The 19,341-nt window shown below is 40.1% G+C and overlaps 4 protein-coding genes across 4 annotated transcripts in view; 2 read left to right on the forward strand and 2 right to left on the reverse strand.

Annotated features, from left to right (window-relative positions):
• The window catches only part of kif16bb (kinesin family member 16Bb), a 29,705-nt gene extending 18,806 nt beyond the window's left edge, over positions 1–10,899 (reverse strand). The window contains exons 1-12 of the mRNA XM_086258669.1: positions 10,746–10,899; positions 10,605–10,668; positions 10,405–10,512; positions 10,149–10,265; positions 8,747–8,844; positions 5,661–5,776; positions 5,433–5,575; positions 5,034–5,202; positions 4,278–4,397; positions 3,966–4,141; positions 3,804–3,863; positions 3,655–3,723 (exon numbers count right to left, since the gene is read on the reverse strand). Coding sequence (XP_086114795.1) covers positions 3,655–3,723; positions 3,804–3,863; positions 3,966–4,141; positions 4,278–4,397; positions 5,034–5,202; positions 5,433–5,575; positions 5,661–5,776; positions 8,747–8,844; positions 10,149–10,265; positions 10,405–10,512; positions 10,605–10,668; positions 10,746–10,792 — 1,287 coding nt within the window. The 5' untranslated portion in view covers positions 10,793–10,899. The remainder of the gene's footprint in view (positions 1–3,654; positions 3,724–3,803; positions 3,864–3,965; positions 4,142–4,277; positions 4,398–5,033; positions 5,203–5,432; positions 5,576–5,660; positions 5,777–8,746; positions 8,845–10,148; positions 10,266–10,404; positions 10,513–10,604; positions 10,669–10,745) is intronic.
• Positions 10,900–11,236: 337 nt separating this feature from the next.
• mad2l1bp (MAD2L1 binding protein) lies at positions 11,237–14,282 on the forward strand. Its single transcript, XM_086258672.1, has 3 exons — positions 11,237–11,922; positions 12,712–12,992; positions 13,086–14,282. Exons 1-3 carry the CDS (start codon positions 11,574–11,576, stop codon positions 13,611–13,613), a joined length of 1,158 nt encoding a protein of 385 aa, XP_086114798.1. The 5' UTR covers positions 11,237–11,573; the 3' UTR covers positions 13,614–14,282.
• ephx5 (epoxide hydrolase 5) lies at positions 13,702–18,022 on the reverse strand. The gene is made up of 10 exons (XM_086258670.1): positions 16,776–18,022; positions 16,598–16,661; positions 16,294–16,510; positions 16,033–16,213; positions 15,708–15,917; positions 15,505–15,634; positions 15,014–15,225; positions 14,764–14,872; positions 14,401–14,526; positions 13,702–14,311 (listed from the first exon to the last, which is right to left on the reverse strand). The coding sequence occupies exons 2-10, from the start codon at positions 16,618–16,620 to the stop codon at positions 14,110–14,112; spliced, it is 1,410 nt and encodes a 469-aa protein (XP_086114796.1). The 5' UTR covers positions 16,621–16,661; positions 16,776–18,022; the 3' UTR covers positions 13,702–14,109.
• Positions 16,945–18,670, forward strand: cst3 (cystatin C (amyloid angiopathy and cerebral hemorrhage)). The gene is made up of 3 exons (XM_086258673.1): positions 16,945–17,229; positions 17,836–17,946; positions 18,249–18,670. The coding sequence occupies exons 1-3, from the start codon at positions 17,032–17,034 to the stop codon at positions 18,327–18,329; spliced, it is 390 nt and encodes a 129-aa protein (XP_086114799.1). The 5' UTR covers positions 16,945–17,031; the 3' UTR covers positions 18,330–18,670.
• The last annotated feature ends 671 nt before the right edge of the window (positions 18,671–19,341 follow it).

Raw genomic sequence — 19,341 nt, forward strand, 5'->3', positions numbered from 1 at the left:
GCTTTACATAACATGCTGAACTTTCACCGATTCAAGGAGACTGCAGCGACATTAACTGTTATCTTGCCAATATGTCAAGTTTAACTGATTTTAGGGACAGAGCAAGAAGAGTGTAGAGGTGAAGTCAGGACCGCTGTAATAAAAACAGATTGTTATTTCCATCTGCATAATTTATATTTGGCAGTATGGCCCTCTCCTCCTTCCACGTGCATAAATGGAAAGCAAAAGGTGGGGAGAGCAGCAGCAAGACCTGGCACAGAACGGAGCAAGCAAGTGTCAGAGACAATCCTGCAGTACCTGGAGTTGAGGTAGGTTGCAAAGTGGCTTGCGTGTTCTCCAATAACTTCAAAATAAAGATAAGGATTAGGTTTTATTTAGTTAAGAGACAAAAACTATTATGAAGTCATCGACAGCAAAAATGAAATTAAAATATTCTGGAGAAATGAGATCCAATCAGAACTAATTAAGTTGTGTTAGAAAGGCAGGCCAGGTTAGTTCCCCCAGGCGCTATTTGTAAACTGTACAACTAACTCCCATGCTCAAAGTTTCTCACAAAAACAACAAAATATTAACACTGGGGAGGAAGCGAAGTCATATGGACACTTTGCGTTTGATGTCAAGGAAAATAAGTCTTCCTGTAAACCCTGTGGAACAACACTCACAGGTCAAAGCAGAACAAATTTAAACACTTTATATTTTAAATCAACTGAATCAACTTCATAATCAATGATCTCATGATCTCTGGTAAACTAAAAGAATTCAGATGCCTCAAGTACGACTAAAAAGGCGTTTTAACAAAAGGCTATGATCGAAACTGAATCAAAATTTGCTGACAAAATTAACACTGGTGGATTGCAGGTGTACATTAATGCAATGAGCTAGCACTGTCATCAGCTGATTTGTCAGGAGTCAGTTAAGAACACCTTTGTTTGTTTTAACTATGCTCAGTATGAAAAAGAAGGAAAATCAGTTCAGTTTTGTGCCAAGATTTGCCCACATGTGAAGAAAGGCTTATACAGCTTGTGAAATGCTATAATAATTACATTTTGTTAACTGCTGACACTACAAATAAAATTCACATTAAACATAGCGAGGCTCAGAGCGGGGTTTAAGTTGTGCTGTTGTGCTGATTGTAGCATGTCTGGGAAATGCAGAGACTACGACGATCAAAGAAAAGCCGTGGTTCATTTTATCTTACTGAAATAGAAGTCCCTCCCACAACACTGTGTTACAAGGGGACCCAAAAGGTTGGCTGGGGGAGCAGGGTGCAATTCTGCTCATGAAGTAGGAACTACTTACAAATATCTGTGCGTGTGTGTGTATATTATAATTTTGTTTAAGGTTCCCCCCCACCCCCACCAGCCTCCTTGCAGTAAAACATTTAACTTTACCCTCTTCCTGCCTTTTTTGTTCTCTCAATCTCTTGCCGCCTCCGTCTGGTAAGAGGCTGCTCCGGAATCCATCTCATATTAATTACTTTCTCTTTCCCACATGCCCTGTAACCAATCTGGGAAGCTGACGATGAATAACTTTGCATTCTAAATCTGCTTTGAATACAGAATTCAAAATTCTGTTTACACCGCTCTTGGTCAACTTGTCTCCTTAAGGCCTGAGCAGAAATTCTCATCAAGCTTTCAGCAACAGGAGGACCTGAATTAAACACAAAATATATGAAACTTGGAGATGTGGAGAAGATGGTTCTTAAATTAAAAACCCTATGCTAGATATAGAGAACAGGTAATGTACATAAAACCCATTTCCAACCCTTTTTCCTCATATGAAACGTGTTGATGCCATACTGCATCTGCATTCAACCTTATAGCTAAAGCTTTTCCCCCCTTAGGTGCTTTTGCTGAATTTTAAAATGACCATCTTCCATTTGCACTTGAGGTGCATCTCTGTACTGATCCTAGTACAGACTCCACCTCTAATATCTGCAGCATTCCATGCAGGAATCCCACTTATCATTTTGCACCCAGGCAGAATGCAAATGCACAAGAAGACAAATGTCAAATCCATAAAGTCAATCATCAAACACTTAGAGTTTCACCAACACAAATGTGCCTACCGGTCACCAGTGCACTGGCCTTTTCACCTAGGTGTCACATTGTATCATGCATTTTAAACAATGTGTCTACATGAATGAGCACAGCTGTTTAAAAAATAAATAAATAAAAAAAAAAAATAAGATGGGTGATGTTGCCTTTGAGCATAAAGTTATCACTGCTCGAATATGGAAACAGATTTATACCATAGTAACTCTAATTAACATGCTGGACAGACAGAAATGAAAGTACCATATGTCAATAATCAAGACCTCTTAATTAGGATCCGTGACAGAAGCTAATGAGTTCCGATACATGCCCGGGAATAAAAGGGCTGTCAAACCACTAAATGTCACCTACTAACCACCATCTGAATAGAATGTTAATTATTCACCGTACACATATAGCTGACATTCATGTGTATGGTATTTAAATTCTTACACAATGTCCTCATAAAAGCAAAGTAAACCTCTTACTTTGCTGCTGCATTACTAATGGCTGACACACACACATATTCAGACATCATTCAAAATCTGAAACAACAAAATAGCTTAACGCCATGAAAAACCACTAAAAGGAATGCATTAATAGCATGTATAATGACAGAGACAAGAGGTCATGCCATACTTTTCATGACTGGCACGCTTCACGGTTGAATGCATAATGCAAGACGCTTCTTGGCTGAACACAAGGAGACCCAAACAAATGATATTTGGTGTTTTTTGGGAGGTCGGGCATAAACTCAGCAGAGGAACAGAGTTAAGTTTCACTTTCGGCTGGCATTGCTGCCATTTTTTGTTTCACCTTGGAGTCTTTCGAAGCTGCTGCCACCCCATTTTTGCCTCAGAAAAGTCATATTTGTTGAGGGAGAAGACATATCTGTTCTGTTTCTCTTTGTAAGGCTCCCCAAACACTGTTGCAACCCAACTTTACAACCATTATACGAGCTCCCCTTTTGGATGCCACTTGCATCCAAATAGATGTAAAAATTTTATTTAAATGCTAGACTGAGTCTACTCCCTGTGAAGCAGTTATTCACAAGACTTGCAGTGACACCAGCTGGCAGGATCTCCTCACTGCAAGCAGTAAAACCTACTAAGACTGCTTTGGGGAGCTTGCTGCTTTGCTGATTAATAGTGTTAAAAACCTTTTCTATACTCTGTGCCCTCCTGTTCTAATCACATATCTTTCTGCTCCAAACTTTAAGTGGAATCATTTTTATATCTTTCTTAACATAATTTATTATAACACAAATAATTCCAAAGAGGGACATAGAAAATTAGGCAAGCAGCAAGGGCGCTTAACATTACTCTTAAACTGCTTCACATTTTATTCTAAAGTGTTTATCCCAACTCTGTGCAAAAGAAAAGCAGGTACAGGGGTTTGGGCTGTCTGTACATCTGATTAAATGGAAGAACTACAACAAACCTATTCAATGGAACAATGCAGGGCAACAAGTACTTCTCTCCGGTCTTATCCTCTAGCTCATATCCAAGAATCAAATATAACCCGCTGGCATTTGTGAGTCAAACACACCAATGGTAAATTGGCCCCGAGGATTCTCAAGCAGACGTTCATATTTAAATGCATGAATGAATCATTTTTGTACCTGCAGAATATTCAGTGTCTCCCTCCACGTGCTGCTTCTGTTCTTGGTCAATGCTACTGCCTGGAGGGACTGCAGAAATAACAGGTTTATTATTTACAAAAGGGAACTTCAAAATGCCTTTCATTTCTATTCTGCAGAGGATGACTCACCTTTGTCTCATTCAGCTCCTCCTTTACATCCACAGAGGATAATGGCATCTCATGCCCAACCTAAAGTAACAGCAAGAAAACAATACAACCTACAAAATAAGCTTTGAACAAGAAACACTATAAGATGTTTATGCCTCCTGTGAATGTGAGCATATGCAGGACCTGAGTGGCTTCTTTTAGTAGTTGATTGAGTTTGGTAACCTCTGACTGCAGTTCCCTCATCACCTTCATACTGCCATTATCGTTCACTGTGGGAGAGTTCACTATGTTTTTAGTTTGACTGGCAAAACGCAAAGTGTTCAGGGTCTCCATGTAGTTCACATCAGCAGGAGAAATGGCTGCCGGGGGGGGGGGGGGTCATCAAGAGAGGACATGTTCATGAGGAGTGTGAAAACAGAAGATGGAAAATAAAAGAATTATGTGGTTAATAATGCTTCCAATATCAAAAACAGGTAAGAATTAAGTAATACATACTTGCTATCATAGTAGTCTTAGAGTTTCCACCCAGGCTGTCTTTTAGCAGCCATGTCAGCACAGAGTCTCTGTAAGGAATGAAGATCTGTTTTGTTGTTGACACTCCTACACCAAGGTCAGCTGAGAGTATCAAAAACAAAAGTACTCAGTCAAATACTAGAAAGGTAAAATGTTTCATCCACAAGTTGTATATAAATTCTGAGAACTAAATGCTCACTACTAAATATGTATTCTTCAGAAAAAGGCATCTAATTATCAATGGAATATGCATTTCAACCATAATTTCAAGGGTCGTTTATTTTGTGTTGTTTGTGTTTTAAATTACTTGACTACTTAAAAGATAAATTCAGCCAATGTGATATCCCTCACTGGTCAGTGAAGTTATGTCTAAGCATATCTTGCTTAATATCCTTTTTTATCCTGTAATTGACTGTCATTTGCAAAACAAATATTAGTATTAATATTAGAAAGTAAAGACTGAGACATAAACCCATCTAAAGTCTTTACAAGGAAGCATCCCACAAACATCTCAACAATAAACCTCATTTAAAAAAAAATAAGCAGAGTCGCCCTCTGCTGGCCATTGTAAAAAGTATAGGTCTAAGAGCCCTTCTGCTGCACAGCTACATCCATCTTTCATATAGATTTCTATGTAAAGAGTTTGATTTGACAGCTAAGAAAAAAAAAGAAAAAAAAATAGGGTTGTAAATAGGTCCCAAACAGTAATTCCACAGCAAAATGACTGACTGCCTTTACCTAGAGCTGAGATCACATGTCCCAATGTGACCAGAGATTTGTTTATGTCGGCACTTTCCTTCAACCTGCCTCCTACTGTGCGTGTGGGATCAACTTTCTCGCTGCCTGCCAGGTCTACCAGGTGGATCTTACTCACCGTCTCGTATAACGGTTCTGCATCACACCACACCTGTCCCAGGAAACAAAAAAGGCAGTATCACAGAAGAATATACTTCCGTATACAAGTGATATCACAAACAGAGAAAATGAAAGCTTGTGAAAAATAACACCACAACAGATCAGGTCTCATTATCTCATAAAAGTCTCAGCGGTTTTGGGGGACGGCTTTTGTTAACACCCACAGATCTCTAGCAAACATTTTACTTTGGCCAAATTCAAACATCAAGCACTGCGTTTCACCTGGGTGAACATTATGGTGAAGATGGCATGAGAGCGCTTGCTGAAGTCATTCACTCCCCTGCTGGCTGTGGTGCGCTTGGCATTGCCGAGAATGATCAGGCCCTCCACTTCACTGTAGCTTTGTACTAAATGCTTGGACAGATCTATGAGTTATATATATTTTTTGCATCAGATTTTATGCAAACACAGCTAGGATGGACATAGAATACAGGATAAAAACAGTCTTACTCTCTACATAGGGACCATGCCTAGGATGCTCCCTCACGCTCAAGCCCCCATCATCTGTAGGTGATGCTCTCTTTTTGAGAAGATCCTGCATCCGCTCATTGCAGATCTCAAGATAGCTGGTACAAAGACAAAAATACAATGTAGAACCATGATTTATTTTTAAAAAAGGTGACAAAGATGCAATGGAATATCTGTTTTCATTGTTAATCTGCATGCCAAATACCAATAAAGTTACTATTAACTCTCTAAGAAAAGAGATGCACAGTGAGGCCAAATGGTTCTTCTTATGGCGTTCTGCATGTACTGGCAAAAGAAATAATGAAAAATATGGAAAGCAGGTTTGACAGAGTGCTTTAACCTCCTAAGACCTGAACTCTTCCACGGCATGCATTTTTAATTTCTTTGATATTTGGGCTGATTGGGACCTGATAAATATCAAAACAAAGAATTACCAAATGTTTTTTTTTTTTTTTACCCAATTTGTTTCTGAGAAAAATGAGAGCCACATATGAGGATATTCATTTGAAATTTTGATAGAACAGTAGCAGTATAATGTCCTCGTAAGTGGATATCAGGCCCCTGTAGAGCAAAACTGAGTATTTTGGTCTAAATAACCCAAAATGTGATGTCCACATATGTGGACGGCAGGTCCTATGAGGTTAATCAAAGTTATGGTGCATCTGTGCAAGACGCAATGGGACTAGTGTCTGATTCAAAAACAAACAATGTGGGGCATAAAGTAATTAGGCTTTAGAGAAGCATGCATGGCAGTAATAAAATGGGAGGAACCATGCCCTGCTCATGTAGCCGTGTATGTTTTTTCCCAGCACAGGGCTGAGAACTCAGACAGCAAACTTAGCATTTTGTTGTTGATGTTGTTTTATTTTGATGTATTCTGAGGGAAAAAAAAACACAAAGTCAAGCTCTGCAGCTTCTTTCGCTTATAAAAAAAAAAAAAAAAAAAAAAGAAAAAAGAACAAGTACAGATGTGTTAATTGTCAAATGTTGTACCTGAGTCTTTTTAAGATATTCTATAAAAATAAAAAATAAAAATAAAAAACACAGACATGCAAACGCGATCAAATAAAATCCAATTACAGAGTTAATTTAAATGCAAATAATGTGCCAGCAGTGCACATGCAAACAGATGGCAAAACAATGATTTCAAAGTAGTTTGACTTAAAAGCAGCAATCTAATCTCCTAACATAATAATTTAGGGGAACAGCTGGGACATAAAACACACTGTGATGAGACTAGATTTCATCTGGGATTTTGAACATTACAGGGTTATAGCAATAAAACGTTGTGCCTTTTTCTGGTTTCATTACATTTAGGCCTTTCAATTTTTCTAAATGATGTGACTGTTCCAGCAAAGTGAGAATAATGATGAACAGGAATGGGTTTTTTACCCTTTATTACTGCTGGCTCATGTATATTCTACAATCAAGAACAACTCAATAAGAATCATCACGGATACATCACTCTGACTTCTGAGTTGAGTTACCATCGGCTAAAAACAGTAGACCTTTGCACAAAGTACATAGTTTCATATACACAACAGGAAAAAGTCTGTATCCAGATGCTCTCCAGCAACACCAGTAGTTTTATAAAACTGTTTAATGCCCAAAGTCTTTTTAATTCACTGGCCTCCATGTCTCTTTGTGAAACAACAGCATTGCACACGTTTTTGCTTCATATCCTTCGTTCTCCACATTCTGCATGATAATTAACCTGCCCAGCAAAGCAGAACCACCTCTTTAAATTTGTTTCCCTTCAAACTGGATGACAATTCTCTCTGAGATTAATGCTTATATAAAGTTTCATTTCAATTCAACTCAAGCTGAATTATATAGCACCAATTGACAAGAGCCATCTCAAGGTGCTTTAAACCGTAAAGATCCTACAGTATTCTGAATAAAACCACGGCAATCAGACGACTCTTTATGAGCAGCAATTTGTGACAGTGGGAAGGAAAAAGTCCTTTTTAACAATTAAAGTTTTAAACCTAATCTTAAAAGTAGAGAGGGTGACTGTCTCCGGAACCAAACTGGGATCTGGCTCCGCAGGAGAGGGGCCTGAAAGCTAAGGTGCTACCTCCTCCCATTCCAGTTTAAGAAACTTAACAACAGCAAGTGAGCCAGTTTGAGAGCAGAATGCTCTATTGGGATAATATGATGGTGTGAAGTCTTTAAGATACGATGGGGCCTCATTATTTCAGACTTTATATGTCAGGGGAAGGATATTAAATTCACTTCTGAAGAGAACTTAATATAGAGGAAATGTGCTTTCTAGTCCCTGCCAGTAGTCTTACTGCAGCATTTTGAATTAACTGAAGTTTTTGGTGGAAATTTTTGGAACAACTTAATAATGAATTACAGCAGTACAGCCTAGAAGTAATAAATGCATGAACTAGTTTTTTTTAAGCATCACTCTGAGGCAGGATCTTTCTAATCTTAGAGATATTACACAAATGTCAGAAAGCAGTCCAACATATTTAATTTTTGCAGTGAAGGACTACAAGATTCCTTTTTAGGGCCAAATATTGCAACACTGGGTTTGTCTGAATTTAGAAGAAATTTAAATGTAACCCAGGTCTTGATGTCATTAAGCTAACCCTAATAACTGATTTTTGTTATCTGGTCTCATGGGTAAAGAAAGCTGGGTACCATCTGCATGGCAATGAAAACCTATGCTATGCCTTCTAATGATACTGCTGAAGCAATTTAATGACGCACATATAATGTAAATATAAATGGTCCCAGCACAGAACCCTGTGGAACAATGACCAAGCTACATGTGTTAAAGACTCCCAATTTACATGCACAAATTACAATCTGACAGATTTAAACCACTGGAGCACATTGTCTTTATTATCAATGCTGTGTTTTAATCTCTAATAACATTTTGTGGTCAGCGGTATCCAATGCCACACTGAAGTCTGTCAGGACAACCTGAAACAAGTCCACTGTCAGAGGCTATAAAAATAATAAGGAAAAAAAAAAAAACTTGAAGGTCCATCACTGACAAAAAATAAGTTTCTCTCTACTGAAATATGATTTCTGAGTTAAGTGTGATGGTTCTTTACCTGACCTCTGTGTGGAACATCACGGCATCGCTCTTGCTCCTGTGAGATATCTCCCAGAACAAGCCTTCACAGATCCGTGGGATTAAACCTTTATCGTGCTGACACATTAGAAAGGAAACAAAATGATACAGACACTTTAAAATGACAATTATGCTCCTGCTATGCTCTTTTAATTTGGGTGTCGTACTATGTAATGCTGTGCCATGACCACAACTCAGTATATGCAAAGTCTGCTGAATAACACAAACAGCTCATCCTGATATAGAATTACTGAAGCATAAAAGCAATTCCAGTCTGAGCTACATGCCCCCTTGTTTTAATTACAAAGTAACAGATAGTAAGCATTAAAAGCCATATATAATTATCTGGGATGTTGACAGCAGCTCTGGTGATGACCTTGCAAAAGTCTCCTGGTAGACAAGCTGAAACCTCACTGATAATGTGAAATTCCCATTGCTGCGCAAGGTGAGGGAAAAAAAAAAAAAAAAAAAAAAAAGCGGTGGGTTGCTGGCCTCATCAAATTTTCTGATTAGTAAGGAGAAACAAACACACCTGATGAGGCCGCTATCAGCCAGCCTCTAATGCGACGAGAAGTCAGTGCTGTGTGCACAGTGGGGTTAGCACTACTGCAGTGTTATCTGTAAAGAGCTGTGACATCCCATAATTCCCTGATTATGGTCGGGTTTATTTACAGGTCACATTCGGCATGCATTTTGAAATGAGGCATGAAAAATAGGCCCTGTACCTCGAATAAAAACAAAACTAAAAAGAATGAAATGCAATTTTTCACCACAAATTATTCACATTATTCTGGTAAAAAAGGACAAAAAAAAAAAAACTGAATGAAAGCCATGCACCTTCAAAAAGGGCTTATCACAATTATTGATGGCATGTCAAAGAACAGACTTGAACCATTGACTCCTACAGTGAAGGGATTCAGTCCCTATCCACAGGGCACGATGACTCACAGAAACAGTGTGAAAATGAATGTGAATAGTACCGTACGCCGTGACCTTTACAGTCACCAGCTCTCAAACTAATTCTATGTGAAAGTTTGGACTGATGTGTGTGACAGAGCTCTCCATCCCTGTCATCATAATGAAAGCACCAAATAAGCATCTTTGAGATCCATGGTTTCCCTCAATTCAACTTTGAGAGACTTGAAACAATATTAAGGTACCGGGACACCACAAAGGCACTTAAGGTTGTTTTTTTTTTTTTTTTTTTTTTTAATTTGTCACCTGCCAGTAGATTGGAAGCTTTTATATATATATATATATATATATATATATATATATATATAAAATAATGCATTTTAATGAAAAAAAAACCCACACAAATCATCAATAAATTCCATTTAAACTTTTGTTACAATGTTTGCCAAGTTAATAGAAGACCTTACTGAAGGACCCATCATAGTGTAGGACTTCCCTGAGCCTGTTTGCCCATAAGCAATCACGCAGGCATTGTAACCCTCAAATGCAGCTTTCAGGACTTCAAACCCCAAGTCTCGGAAGATCTGAGGCAGCAGAGAAAAGATTATTTAAAAATGAGGAAAACAGTTCTTTCACACTAAAGTCGTGGTCGTTAACCCCCACTAAAAATTCACAAGGAATATAAAATCTCTAAACAGGTGAGATATTGAACAATCCAGATACCTTCTCCTGGGATGCAAACGTGGGACTTCTTCTGTCAAATGAGTCATATGAAAAATCATATGAAAAGGTTTTCCCTGCGCCCTTGAGCTCGTCCCCTCGAACTGTGGGCTAAAATTATAAACGCAGGTACCGCTGACTTTCAGTAATAACTTCATTTACTGCAGTATAGTGCGTTTCATTTTGTGATAATAGACCTATACCTTTTGAATGGTTGCTGTCTTCTCCTTCATATGAATTATCACCTTCGAGGATAACTGCTTTTCTCTGTGAAAAGTGTATGGGGGTGACAGACAGCCCATTTTGAAAGCTTGGTGGATAATAAAAGAAGTCATTCTCCCTACCTTTTGTTCAATGGACGGACTCGGACTGCTACTCGCACTGAAGTCATTATTAATATTTTAAAAAGAAATCTGGCAAAACAATGTCCAGCCGCTTCCCCCACCTTTCTTTGTGCTTCTTTAAAAGAAACGTTTGGATATCTGTAGAAGTTTTCACTGCTAATTATCACACCTGAGGTTTGCCCTTGTTTTCTCCATGTACTGCACAAACTAACCGCTAGGGTGCACCCCAACTAAATTATTTTATTTTTGCTCACCTTTACAAATAACGTGACTGTCTGATGTTCTTTAATGAGGATCAGTCAATATTTATGCATTTAAATGAGACTTTAACTGAGTTTCAAGTAGTTTAAATATCTAATAAATAAAACAGTAAATAAATTCAATGTAAAAACACGCAGGATTTATTTGATAAAACCCAATACTTTCTAAATGGCTAGAGGTGAACCTAAGGTGATTTGAATGAGGCAGTTGTAATTGCTCCAAATGAGACTCAGGAGTTCAGTTTATTTTAGCCAATAAAATGTTTATTTAAATGGTCAGGGGAAAAAATACGTTGAGTTACTTTAACCACTTAAGGAGCTGTTACACGCTAGCACAGTTAAAGGAGTTTAATAGACGCCTTATTTGAAATTATAATCAGTAAGAATAAACGCATTTAAGGGTGTTTTGTTTGAGGAACCAATAAGAAGGCCGTCGGTAGTTTAAAGTCATCGTTTGTTTTTCTATTTTTTTATATGTGACGTGAATGTGGCTTTTTTTCCCTTTGACGAGCATTTCCCATGATGCACCGGGAAAAAAAGACGTAACCCGGCGCGGATATTCAAAACTATGGCAGAAGACTCGAGCATATTAAAAATAATATCAAACTCCGAGGACACGGAAAATGTGTCCACTGATAAAAGCAGAGACCTCGGGATAAAGAGACGCCTTTCCTTCTCCTCGGAAAAGGATATTAGCATAGCGGAGGCACCGAAGACACCGCCTGTGGTCCAAGCTGTATCCGAAGACCCAAACTCAAGCCGAGTTTCCCCGGAAATCAGCAAACAACGTTCCCCAAGTCCCGTAAACACACATTTAAAGGGTAAAAATGCTGTAAAGTTAAAAGACGACTCTTCTAGACAGCACTGCGTGAACGACACTGACGATAAGGAAAACACCGCTATACCCGCCGATCAAAGTAGGTGACATAACCGGTGTGAGTGCATGTGTTCCCCAACGAGGGAGGGGGTGATCACAGTAGACCCACTGCTGTGATCACGTTTCTTAAACTATATTAAGGTTTTGGTCTAAGGATATTAGTACTTTGTGGTTATTTTCTTGATGTAAATTTGATTTCAAGGGAGAAAACAGCTAGAGCTACTTCTGTTGTTCTACACTGTACATTTTGGTATCGACTCGGTACCGAGTAAATACAGAGTCAGTTTTGCAAATACTTTTAACCTATAGAGGCAACTTTTGTAGGGAGAGCAGTGTGTCATGATTTATCAGATGAATTATCGTCAATATGCAAATGAACACATTTAACGACCATTAAATCACTGATTTTTGTTTCTAACTTTCTGCTATAATTATTTAATACACCAAAAACACAACTTTCTGTTTTTGGTGTATTTTGAAATTGAAGCAAATAGTTTGTTATTTAAATGTGCTGTAGGTCATAAATAAAACAGACGTGACAGTCAACTCAAAGACGTTCAGGCATTTTTCATGGTGCATGTTTGAGGGTTTAAAAAATTATTTAATATAATTCAGTTTTACACACTGAACTGACGGGACTCTCACACTAGTAGTGATCCGATACTATGGATATTGGGATTGTTTAGCCCAGCTCTATCAGCTACATCAGAAATGCTGCAGACCAACACATCCTACAAGTCTACAAATATATAATCTAGTGGTATAGTAGATGGGCTTTTCAGATAAATGTTAAGCTGATTTTTTGTTTGTTTGTTGTTGTTTTTTCCAGATAACACAGAGGAGGATAACGCTTCTTGTCAGGGAGGTTTTAAACATATTAAAGTGACTGCCAGTATACAAAGTGATGCAGAGGACAGAGATGCCGAGGTGGTGAGGAGGGCACAGGAGGAAGGATGCGTGAACGTGGTCTTCCCGGGGACTGTAACTCAGGAAGGCTGCTGTCGTTTCGTCAGCGAGATCCTCAAGTGCATCCTCTATCAAAGACAGCAGCTGCCCATGACGTATGACCAGTTGGTATACTCCCAGAGGAAGCAGCAAGCGTCGGTGCAGGTGAACAGGAAAAGTTTATGGTAGATGCCTCCAGCTGTTCAGTTGGTGATGTGAGATTAACACGACATGTTTGGTGTCTCTTTTGCTTTTCAGGATAAAGACGTAGTGAATCGAAGACCGGTGCATTCAGCAGACATGGACTGGCGCAAGTGTCAGCAGACCCTTCAGGAGCTGGAGGAAGTGCTGCAGCATCTGGAGGTGCTGTTCTCCCTCAGCAGGGTGCCCCGTGTGCTCCTGTTAATGGGTGGCTCGCTTGTCCTCCCCAAAGAGCTGTACGAGATAAACATGGAGTCCCTGGCATCATCCGGTGGGAATCTGTGTCTACGGGTGTCATCGTGCTTGAGGCAGATCTTCCGCACACTGTTTGTGGCTGACCTTTTGTCTGACACCAGACCTGTTCGCTTAATGCCCACCACAGTCTTGGTGCTGGCTCACAGGGACTGTGGTGTAGGCTGGTTTCGACCCAAACTCCAATTTAAAGTCCCAACTCGTGTAAAAAAACAAATCATCGTTCTGTCTAGCGATCCAAACGTCTGCAAGGAACCAAGGGCGGAAGGGTCAGACTGGGAGGATTATGTGTGGTTTCAGGCACCTGTGACTATTAAGGGCTTCAGTAACTGACCCTAAAAGTTGGACAGTAAGTCTTTAGAGTGTAGCACTTTCTTTCTGGTGCTTGTGTACTACAGTAAATGTTAACAGCAATCCAAGGGAACTTTAAACATTTGTGTTTTTTATTAAAATGTACATATTTTAATCAATTTCGACGTATTCTTTTGTTTCAGAGTATGTTCATTCAAACAATAGTGAAATAAACAGTATGGTGTGCTACCCTTTTCTTTTACAAATGATCGTTTAAAAGAATGTTTGTCCTCATTTAACACAGAGCAATACACACACTATTAGTGCAATACATTTTTAATGACCAAGACTTCTTTATGCCAGTGTCATCTGAGCATGTTTACATATATCAAAAGCTTGCAAATGATTTGAGTGTCACGAATCAAGTGATAAGATGCTGCGTGGTGTAAAAATGTTCAACTTAAGGATTTGTATGTCTCCTGCTTGAAATAATAAAGGACAGATGTGCTATAACTGGTCTGTGAGTTCACTGAGGGCTTCAGGACTTCTCCACCTTCTTGACAAAATTGAACAGGTCGTCAGCAAGCAGCTGGGGCTCTTCAAAGGCTGCAAAGTGGCCACCCCTGGGCATGAAAGTGTAGGACTGGATGTTTCGGTACCTAATTTGTGCCCATGACTTGGGGCAGTGCATGAGCTCATTAGGAAAGGCTGCAAAGCCAGTGGGCACAAAAATCCCTGTCCTAAAACAAAAAATATATAATGTATAATTAGAGGCATCACATGACATGGTAAAACACTCGTGTAGTGTGGAGAGTACACAGTGACGTACTTAAAATCCACTCTGTTGTTAAGATTACTCCCCAAATTCTCTTTGTAGAAGCGCATGGACGAGGTGATGGAGCCTGTGGTCCAGTAGATCATGACATTTGTCAAGAGGTCATCCAGGCTGAATTTTCTGCACAGATGACACAATTTCTTATCAGTCACAAACCAGCAGCTATCACAAATCTTGCTGAATGAAAAACAATAATCCGTAATTGTTAGAGCTGGTCGATCCTTGCCCTGTTGACTAGTGTCGGGAAAAGGGACACCTACCAATATTTTTAAAAAACTAAAATATTTGCATAAAATCAATTATTGATCAAATTGTTAATTTAAATATCTCCACAGTCCTAGAATTTAGAAACTGTACCTCTCCAGCCCACCGTCCTCCAGATCTCTGTTCTTCAGATCGGCCCAGGAGGAGAACTTCTCCAAAATCCAGGCTGCCAAGCCTACAGGAGAGTCATTCACCCCACAGCCTGCAACGACAAAGTGGTATCAAGAGCTGAAATCACTAAATTTAAGGTCGATTCTCTTACATTAGCTTCTGTTTGACGTTTTAATCCAGTCACTGTGACTATCAGAAACACTGAGCTTACTAAACTGTGTTATGGTCACACCTGCAGTATCTGGTTTAGTGGCCTGAATGTGAAAGTAGCCCGATTCTCTCAGCATCTCAAAGACGTTCTTCTCAAAGAAAGGGAACAACCGGCGAACATCTTCCCGACTCAAACCAACCAGGAAGGGCAGATACGGGCCAATCAACAAGGACAACAGGACTTTGAAACCCCTATTTGACATACACATGTTTAGGTGGAGACCCTTCACGCACCTGCAAAAGAGAAATGGTGGGGGGAAAAAAAGACGAGAGAAAAAAACGTTACCAAGGTCACAGCGAGTTAGTTAGTGCCCGTTTTCACATTAAATCAGCTTCACTCTTCAGGAATTTGCACAGCCATTTGTTTTTTTGTAAATCTGTCCGCACAGTGCAAACAATGCTTCACAGTTCCAGTAAGAACTGTCACAATGTTTCCATTAACACAAAGCGAGCGAGGGACTTTCTGTTCCAGCGAGTAACCTGTGGCATGTTTTCTGTTTTTGTTGCACTCACTGAGGCTTCATCTGTGCCATGTTGGTGGTGATGAGCGAGCCCCAGTCCCCTCCCTGCAGATAGAACTGAGAGAAGCCCAAACGCTCCATCAGCTTCAGGAAAATCCGGGCGGCGGCGAGGCTGTTGAACCCTGGAGCGGCAGTGGAGACACATTTGTGAATATCTTCCGCCAGATTTATTTAGAATTAGTAGACGTATTCTACCTTGTTTATGAGAGGCTTCTGAGAAACCGTAGCCAGGGATAGACGGGCATATGACCTCAAACACAACACCGTCGTGGCTTTGCGTGAGAAGCGGCAGAATCTTGTAGAACTCGTAGAAGGAGCCGGGCCAGCCGTGAACGATCATGATAGGCAGAACCTTCTGATTCTCGCGGTGTGGTGGACGCACATGGATAAAGTGCACGTCCAGTCCTGACACATGAAAAGCAAAACAACAACTTTAATAATAACTGCTGATTGATTATTGCGCAAATATCTGTGTGGGTTGACGTACATCCAGTATACTCACTGCTGAGCTGTTATGTACCTTCTATTTTGGTTTTGAAGTGTGGATACTTGTTGAGCACTGCCACCTGCTTTTTCCAGTCAAACTCGTGTCTCCAATAGGAAACAACTTTCTTCAGATAAGTGGAATTGAAGCCATAGTGGAACTTGCCATCTTCTAAAGGATCTGCGTAGCGTGTCCTGTCGATGCGCTCATAGAGATCCTGTTGATCAAGAAGATTGCTTTGCATAACTGTGCCCAAATATTGTTCATTCAGAAGTTGGATTACCAGCTCAAACCTACCTCGATCTCTTTGTCTGAGGTCTCCACTTGAAAAGGGTAGATTTTCTGATCTTCTGATAGTGTCTTCTCCCCCACTCCCCACCATCCGTCCCCTAAAGGAATGGTTCTTGGTTTTTTTCTTTTGTACACTATGTAGGCCATTATTCCACCTGCTGCCAGGGCTGAGCCGATCAGTAGCTGCTGCTGCTGAGCAGCACTCAAGCCAAAGAAAGTGTCCCTGCAAAGTGTGGGGAAATATTAGGGGAAACTTAAAGAACAATCTATTTATTTGTCCGTATAATTGTAAAGTTAAGTGCCGCCCTACTTCAAAACCTGCAGTCTCTGCATCGTGCTGTTCCAGGAGTGGGCATCCACAGGTGACTTTAGACCTGGACAATGGGACATAGGTCAAGAAGGCTTTTTTTTTGTTCCCCTTTTTGTCACGCAGCAAAGCGCTTCAAAAGTCGCGTGTGGAAATTAAATCCGAGCGAGATTAAACATACCTTGTTTTCGATATGAGTAGTTTGATTTCTGCAGATAACCGCGGGAACCTGGGTGCTAGTCGTGCAGACGCAAAGAGTGCGAGCGAGGTCGCAACAACAGCCTGGATCAGACCCGATCTCTGATGCGGGGATTGCCGATTCGCTGCGAGATATGCCACTCCTCGCGCGCGGTGACGTCGATGTTTATATAACTGGGAGGGCACGGTGGGCGAGTGTTTCACTTCGTTTCCTGTGTTTGTTAGGCAAAAGATAGAAAATGTGGAAAGTCGCTTTGACTGTTCTTGCGGCCGCTTTGGCCGTTGGGTATGGGGCCATGGTCGGGGGCTTGACAGACGCCGATATCAACGATGAAAATGTGCAAAACGCTCTCCACTTCGCCGTCGTCCAACACAACCGAGGCAGCAACGATTTGTACCTCAGTCAAGTGGCAGAAGTGATCAAGGTTCAGTCACAGGTGAGTAACGGTCAGATTCGTGAATAACTGAATTGTTCTTTAGGGGAAAGCAATCCAGTAAACCATCGTAGTGATGTGAGCCCTTAAGAAAAGGCCTGCGAAGCGCCCTTTAAAGGTTTCACTTTTAACCACTAAACTAAAGTCCTAGTGGCCGTCCGATGGTCGTTACATACAATTTATTTGCTATATGCCTTCTTAATGGCGTTGGTACTCCCCAAAACATGGCTGGCCTCTTTAATCTTCCCTAATCCTCTCAACCTAGCTTGAGCAGTAGGTCTGCAATGTTCTGTGTACCTGTGTGGAGGCAGCCATTGACCCGCCCGAACAAAAGAGCAGTGTGGGTTTAGGAAAAAAAGGAACCCGACAAAAGCACATCTTTGCTAAAGATTGGTTAATATGCTGACGAGTCATGTATTTATTAATTTTTTTAAGTTTATTTGGCTCTCCTCTTGAACTCTGAGACAAGGCTAGCGTAGCAGCGTGTTGATGTTTGTGTTTTTTCTAGTCATTGGTGAGCTTCTTTGCTCACGGGTGGTTTAAAGAGGAAGAGGAGGAGGAGGAGTTAATTTGCTGTAAGTCTTGTATTCAATTTCTTTCCCATTACAGGTGGTCGCTGGCATCAAGTACGTCATAACTGTGAAGATGGCAAAGACCCCCTGCAGAAAGGATGGTGTAGAGGAAGTGTGTGCAATCCACACAGATCAGGCAAAGGCTAAGGTACTGATGGCATCTTCTCAAAAGAAGCAAGATATTTGATCTGTTCTTAAACATCATGCAGCAGCCTTGTAATTAAAGCTGCATTCACACTGGAAGTGATTTGCTCGATGCACATCTCTTTGCAGCTGACGACAGGTGTCCTGTTGAAAAGTGATCATGTGAAACAAATTGATTTCTGATGTTTCTATGTTTTGTTTATTTCATAATAAATCAAAAAAACAATTTTTTGCGTACTTGACATGATTTGACAACACCACCTGAAAGATCCTAATGTTAAATGTATTGTCTGTTTTTCCTTTCAGCCCTACCAGTGCACATTCGAAGTGTGGAGCCGCCCATGGCTTAATTCCATTGAGTTACTGAAGAATGAATGCCAACACTGAGATCTACGTGGGACGCTAGAACGAGAACGCTTGGGAAATCTTACCTTTGTGTCAGAATAATCTTCTCTTAGACTGCAATGCACTTTCCTGTAGGTGGAATAAATATATTAATATTAGTATTTGCTGCCTTTACTACTGCACTGCTTAACTAATCAAACTTGTTTTAAATTTCCAAAATTAACTATCCAGTGTTACAAACTAGGTCTCCCCGATTTTTAAAGAAGCAACTTTGCCTCATCAGTAAACCAAGCAAATAACAAACTTGTGTAGTCAAACTGATCATGAGCTGCTTTTTTTTCCAGATAATTCAGTTTTGAAATAAAGTCAAACTTGCACACAAACTTTAACGTGTCCATGTGGTAAATGCACACAAGGATGACGTTTTAGCTCAATAGAGCTTCTTTGTTGTTGTTGATGGTGATGAGTTCTCTGGATACCTACCCACTGACTAAGAGGAAGGAGAATGTGAACAAATCTGGGACAGACATGACTGACAACAGAAAATGCCATTCACATTATTTTCAACATCTATAAGGAGCTTTGTTTAACCACTCTCCCACTGCTCTCAGTCTACCTAAACGTTGGTGGATAGAGCAGTTGAAGTCAACGCAGAAGCTTGATGTCAGATCATGGGTCAAGTGCAGGTTTGGCGCCCTGTACTCAAAATTAAAAGTGACCAATAAAAGACAAACTATGCAGATTAGTGCAGAATATGATGGAACTACAGCAAATAAAGACTGCTGGTAAGAGATGGAAGTCAGTGTAGGCTAATTCAACTACAGAGGAAGAGGGAGATGTGCATTTGTCCTTCACGCACTCAACTCCAAACACACCACTTCCCAGCAGTCATCTACGTGTCCCAGATAAGCACAGTCTTTGTCCCACTTTTTAAAGTTGTTGCGATACAAGAAGTGGAAAAAATATTTCTATATTTTATATTTATTTTTCCTGAACACTCCATGAACACGCTAGCAGATTTCATTATATCTTTTCCTACGCAATAGAAAACAAA

This window comes from Aulonocara sp. 'chitande type north' Nkhata Bay, linkage group LG13 (genome assembly GCF_057382095.1).
Source record: "Aulonocara sp. 'chitande type north' Nkhata Bay isolate Kocher_YH1m ecotype deep benthic linkage group LG13, A_spYH_male_GT1.1, whole genome shotgun sequence".
Classification (NCBI taxonomy): Eukaryota; Metazoa; Chordata; class Actinopteri; order Cichliformes; family Cichlidae; genus Aulonocara; species Aulonocara sp. 'chitande type north' Nkhata Bay.

Excerpts from the sequence above, each read along its gene's own strand:
- mad2l1bp (XM_086258672.1), top strand. The coding sequence starts at position 11,574 with ATGGCAGAAGACTCGAGCATATTAAAAATAATATCAAACTCCGAGGAC. Across the intron at positions 11,923-12,711 it reads CGCTATACCCGCCGATCAAA|ATAACACAGAGGAGGATAAC; the intron begins GTAGGTGACATA and ends TGTTTTTTCCAG. Across the intron at positions 12,993-13,085 it reads AGCAGCAAGCGTCGGTGCAG|GATAAAGACGTAGTGAATCG; the intron begins GTGAACAGGAAA and ends TTTGCTTTTCAG.
- ephx5 (XM_086258670.1), bottom strand. The coding sequence starts at position 16,620 with ATGCAGAGACTGCAGGTTTTGAA. Across the intron at positions 15,635-15,707 it reads AGAAGCCTCTCATAAACAAG|GGTTCAACAGCCTCGCCGCC; the intron begins GTAGAATACGTC and ends CTGCCGCTCCAG. Across the intron at positions 15,226-15,504 it reads ATGGCACAGATGAAGCCTCA|GTGCGTGAAGGGTCTCCACC; the intron begins GTGAGTGCAACA and ends TCTCTTTTGCAG.
- cst3 (XM_086258673.1), top strand. The coding sequence starts at position 17,032 with ATGTGGAAAGTCGCTTTGACTGTTCTTGCGGCCGCTTTGGCCGTTGGG. Across the intron at positions 17,230-17,835 it reads TGATCAAGGTTCAGTCACAG|GTGGTCGCTGGCATCAAGTA; the intron begins GTGAGTAACGGT and ends TTCCCATTACAG. Across the intron at positions 17,947-18,248 it reads CAGATCAGGCAAAGGCTAAG|CCCTACCAGTGCACATTCGA; the intron begins GTACTGATGGCA and ends TTTTCCTTTCAG.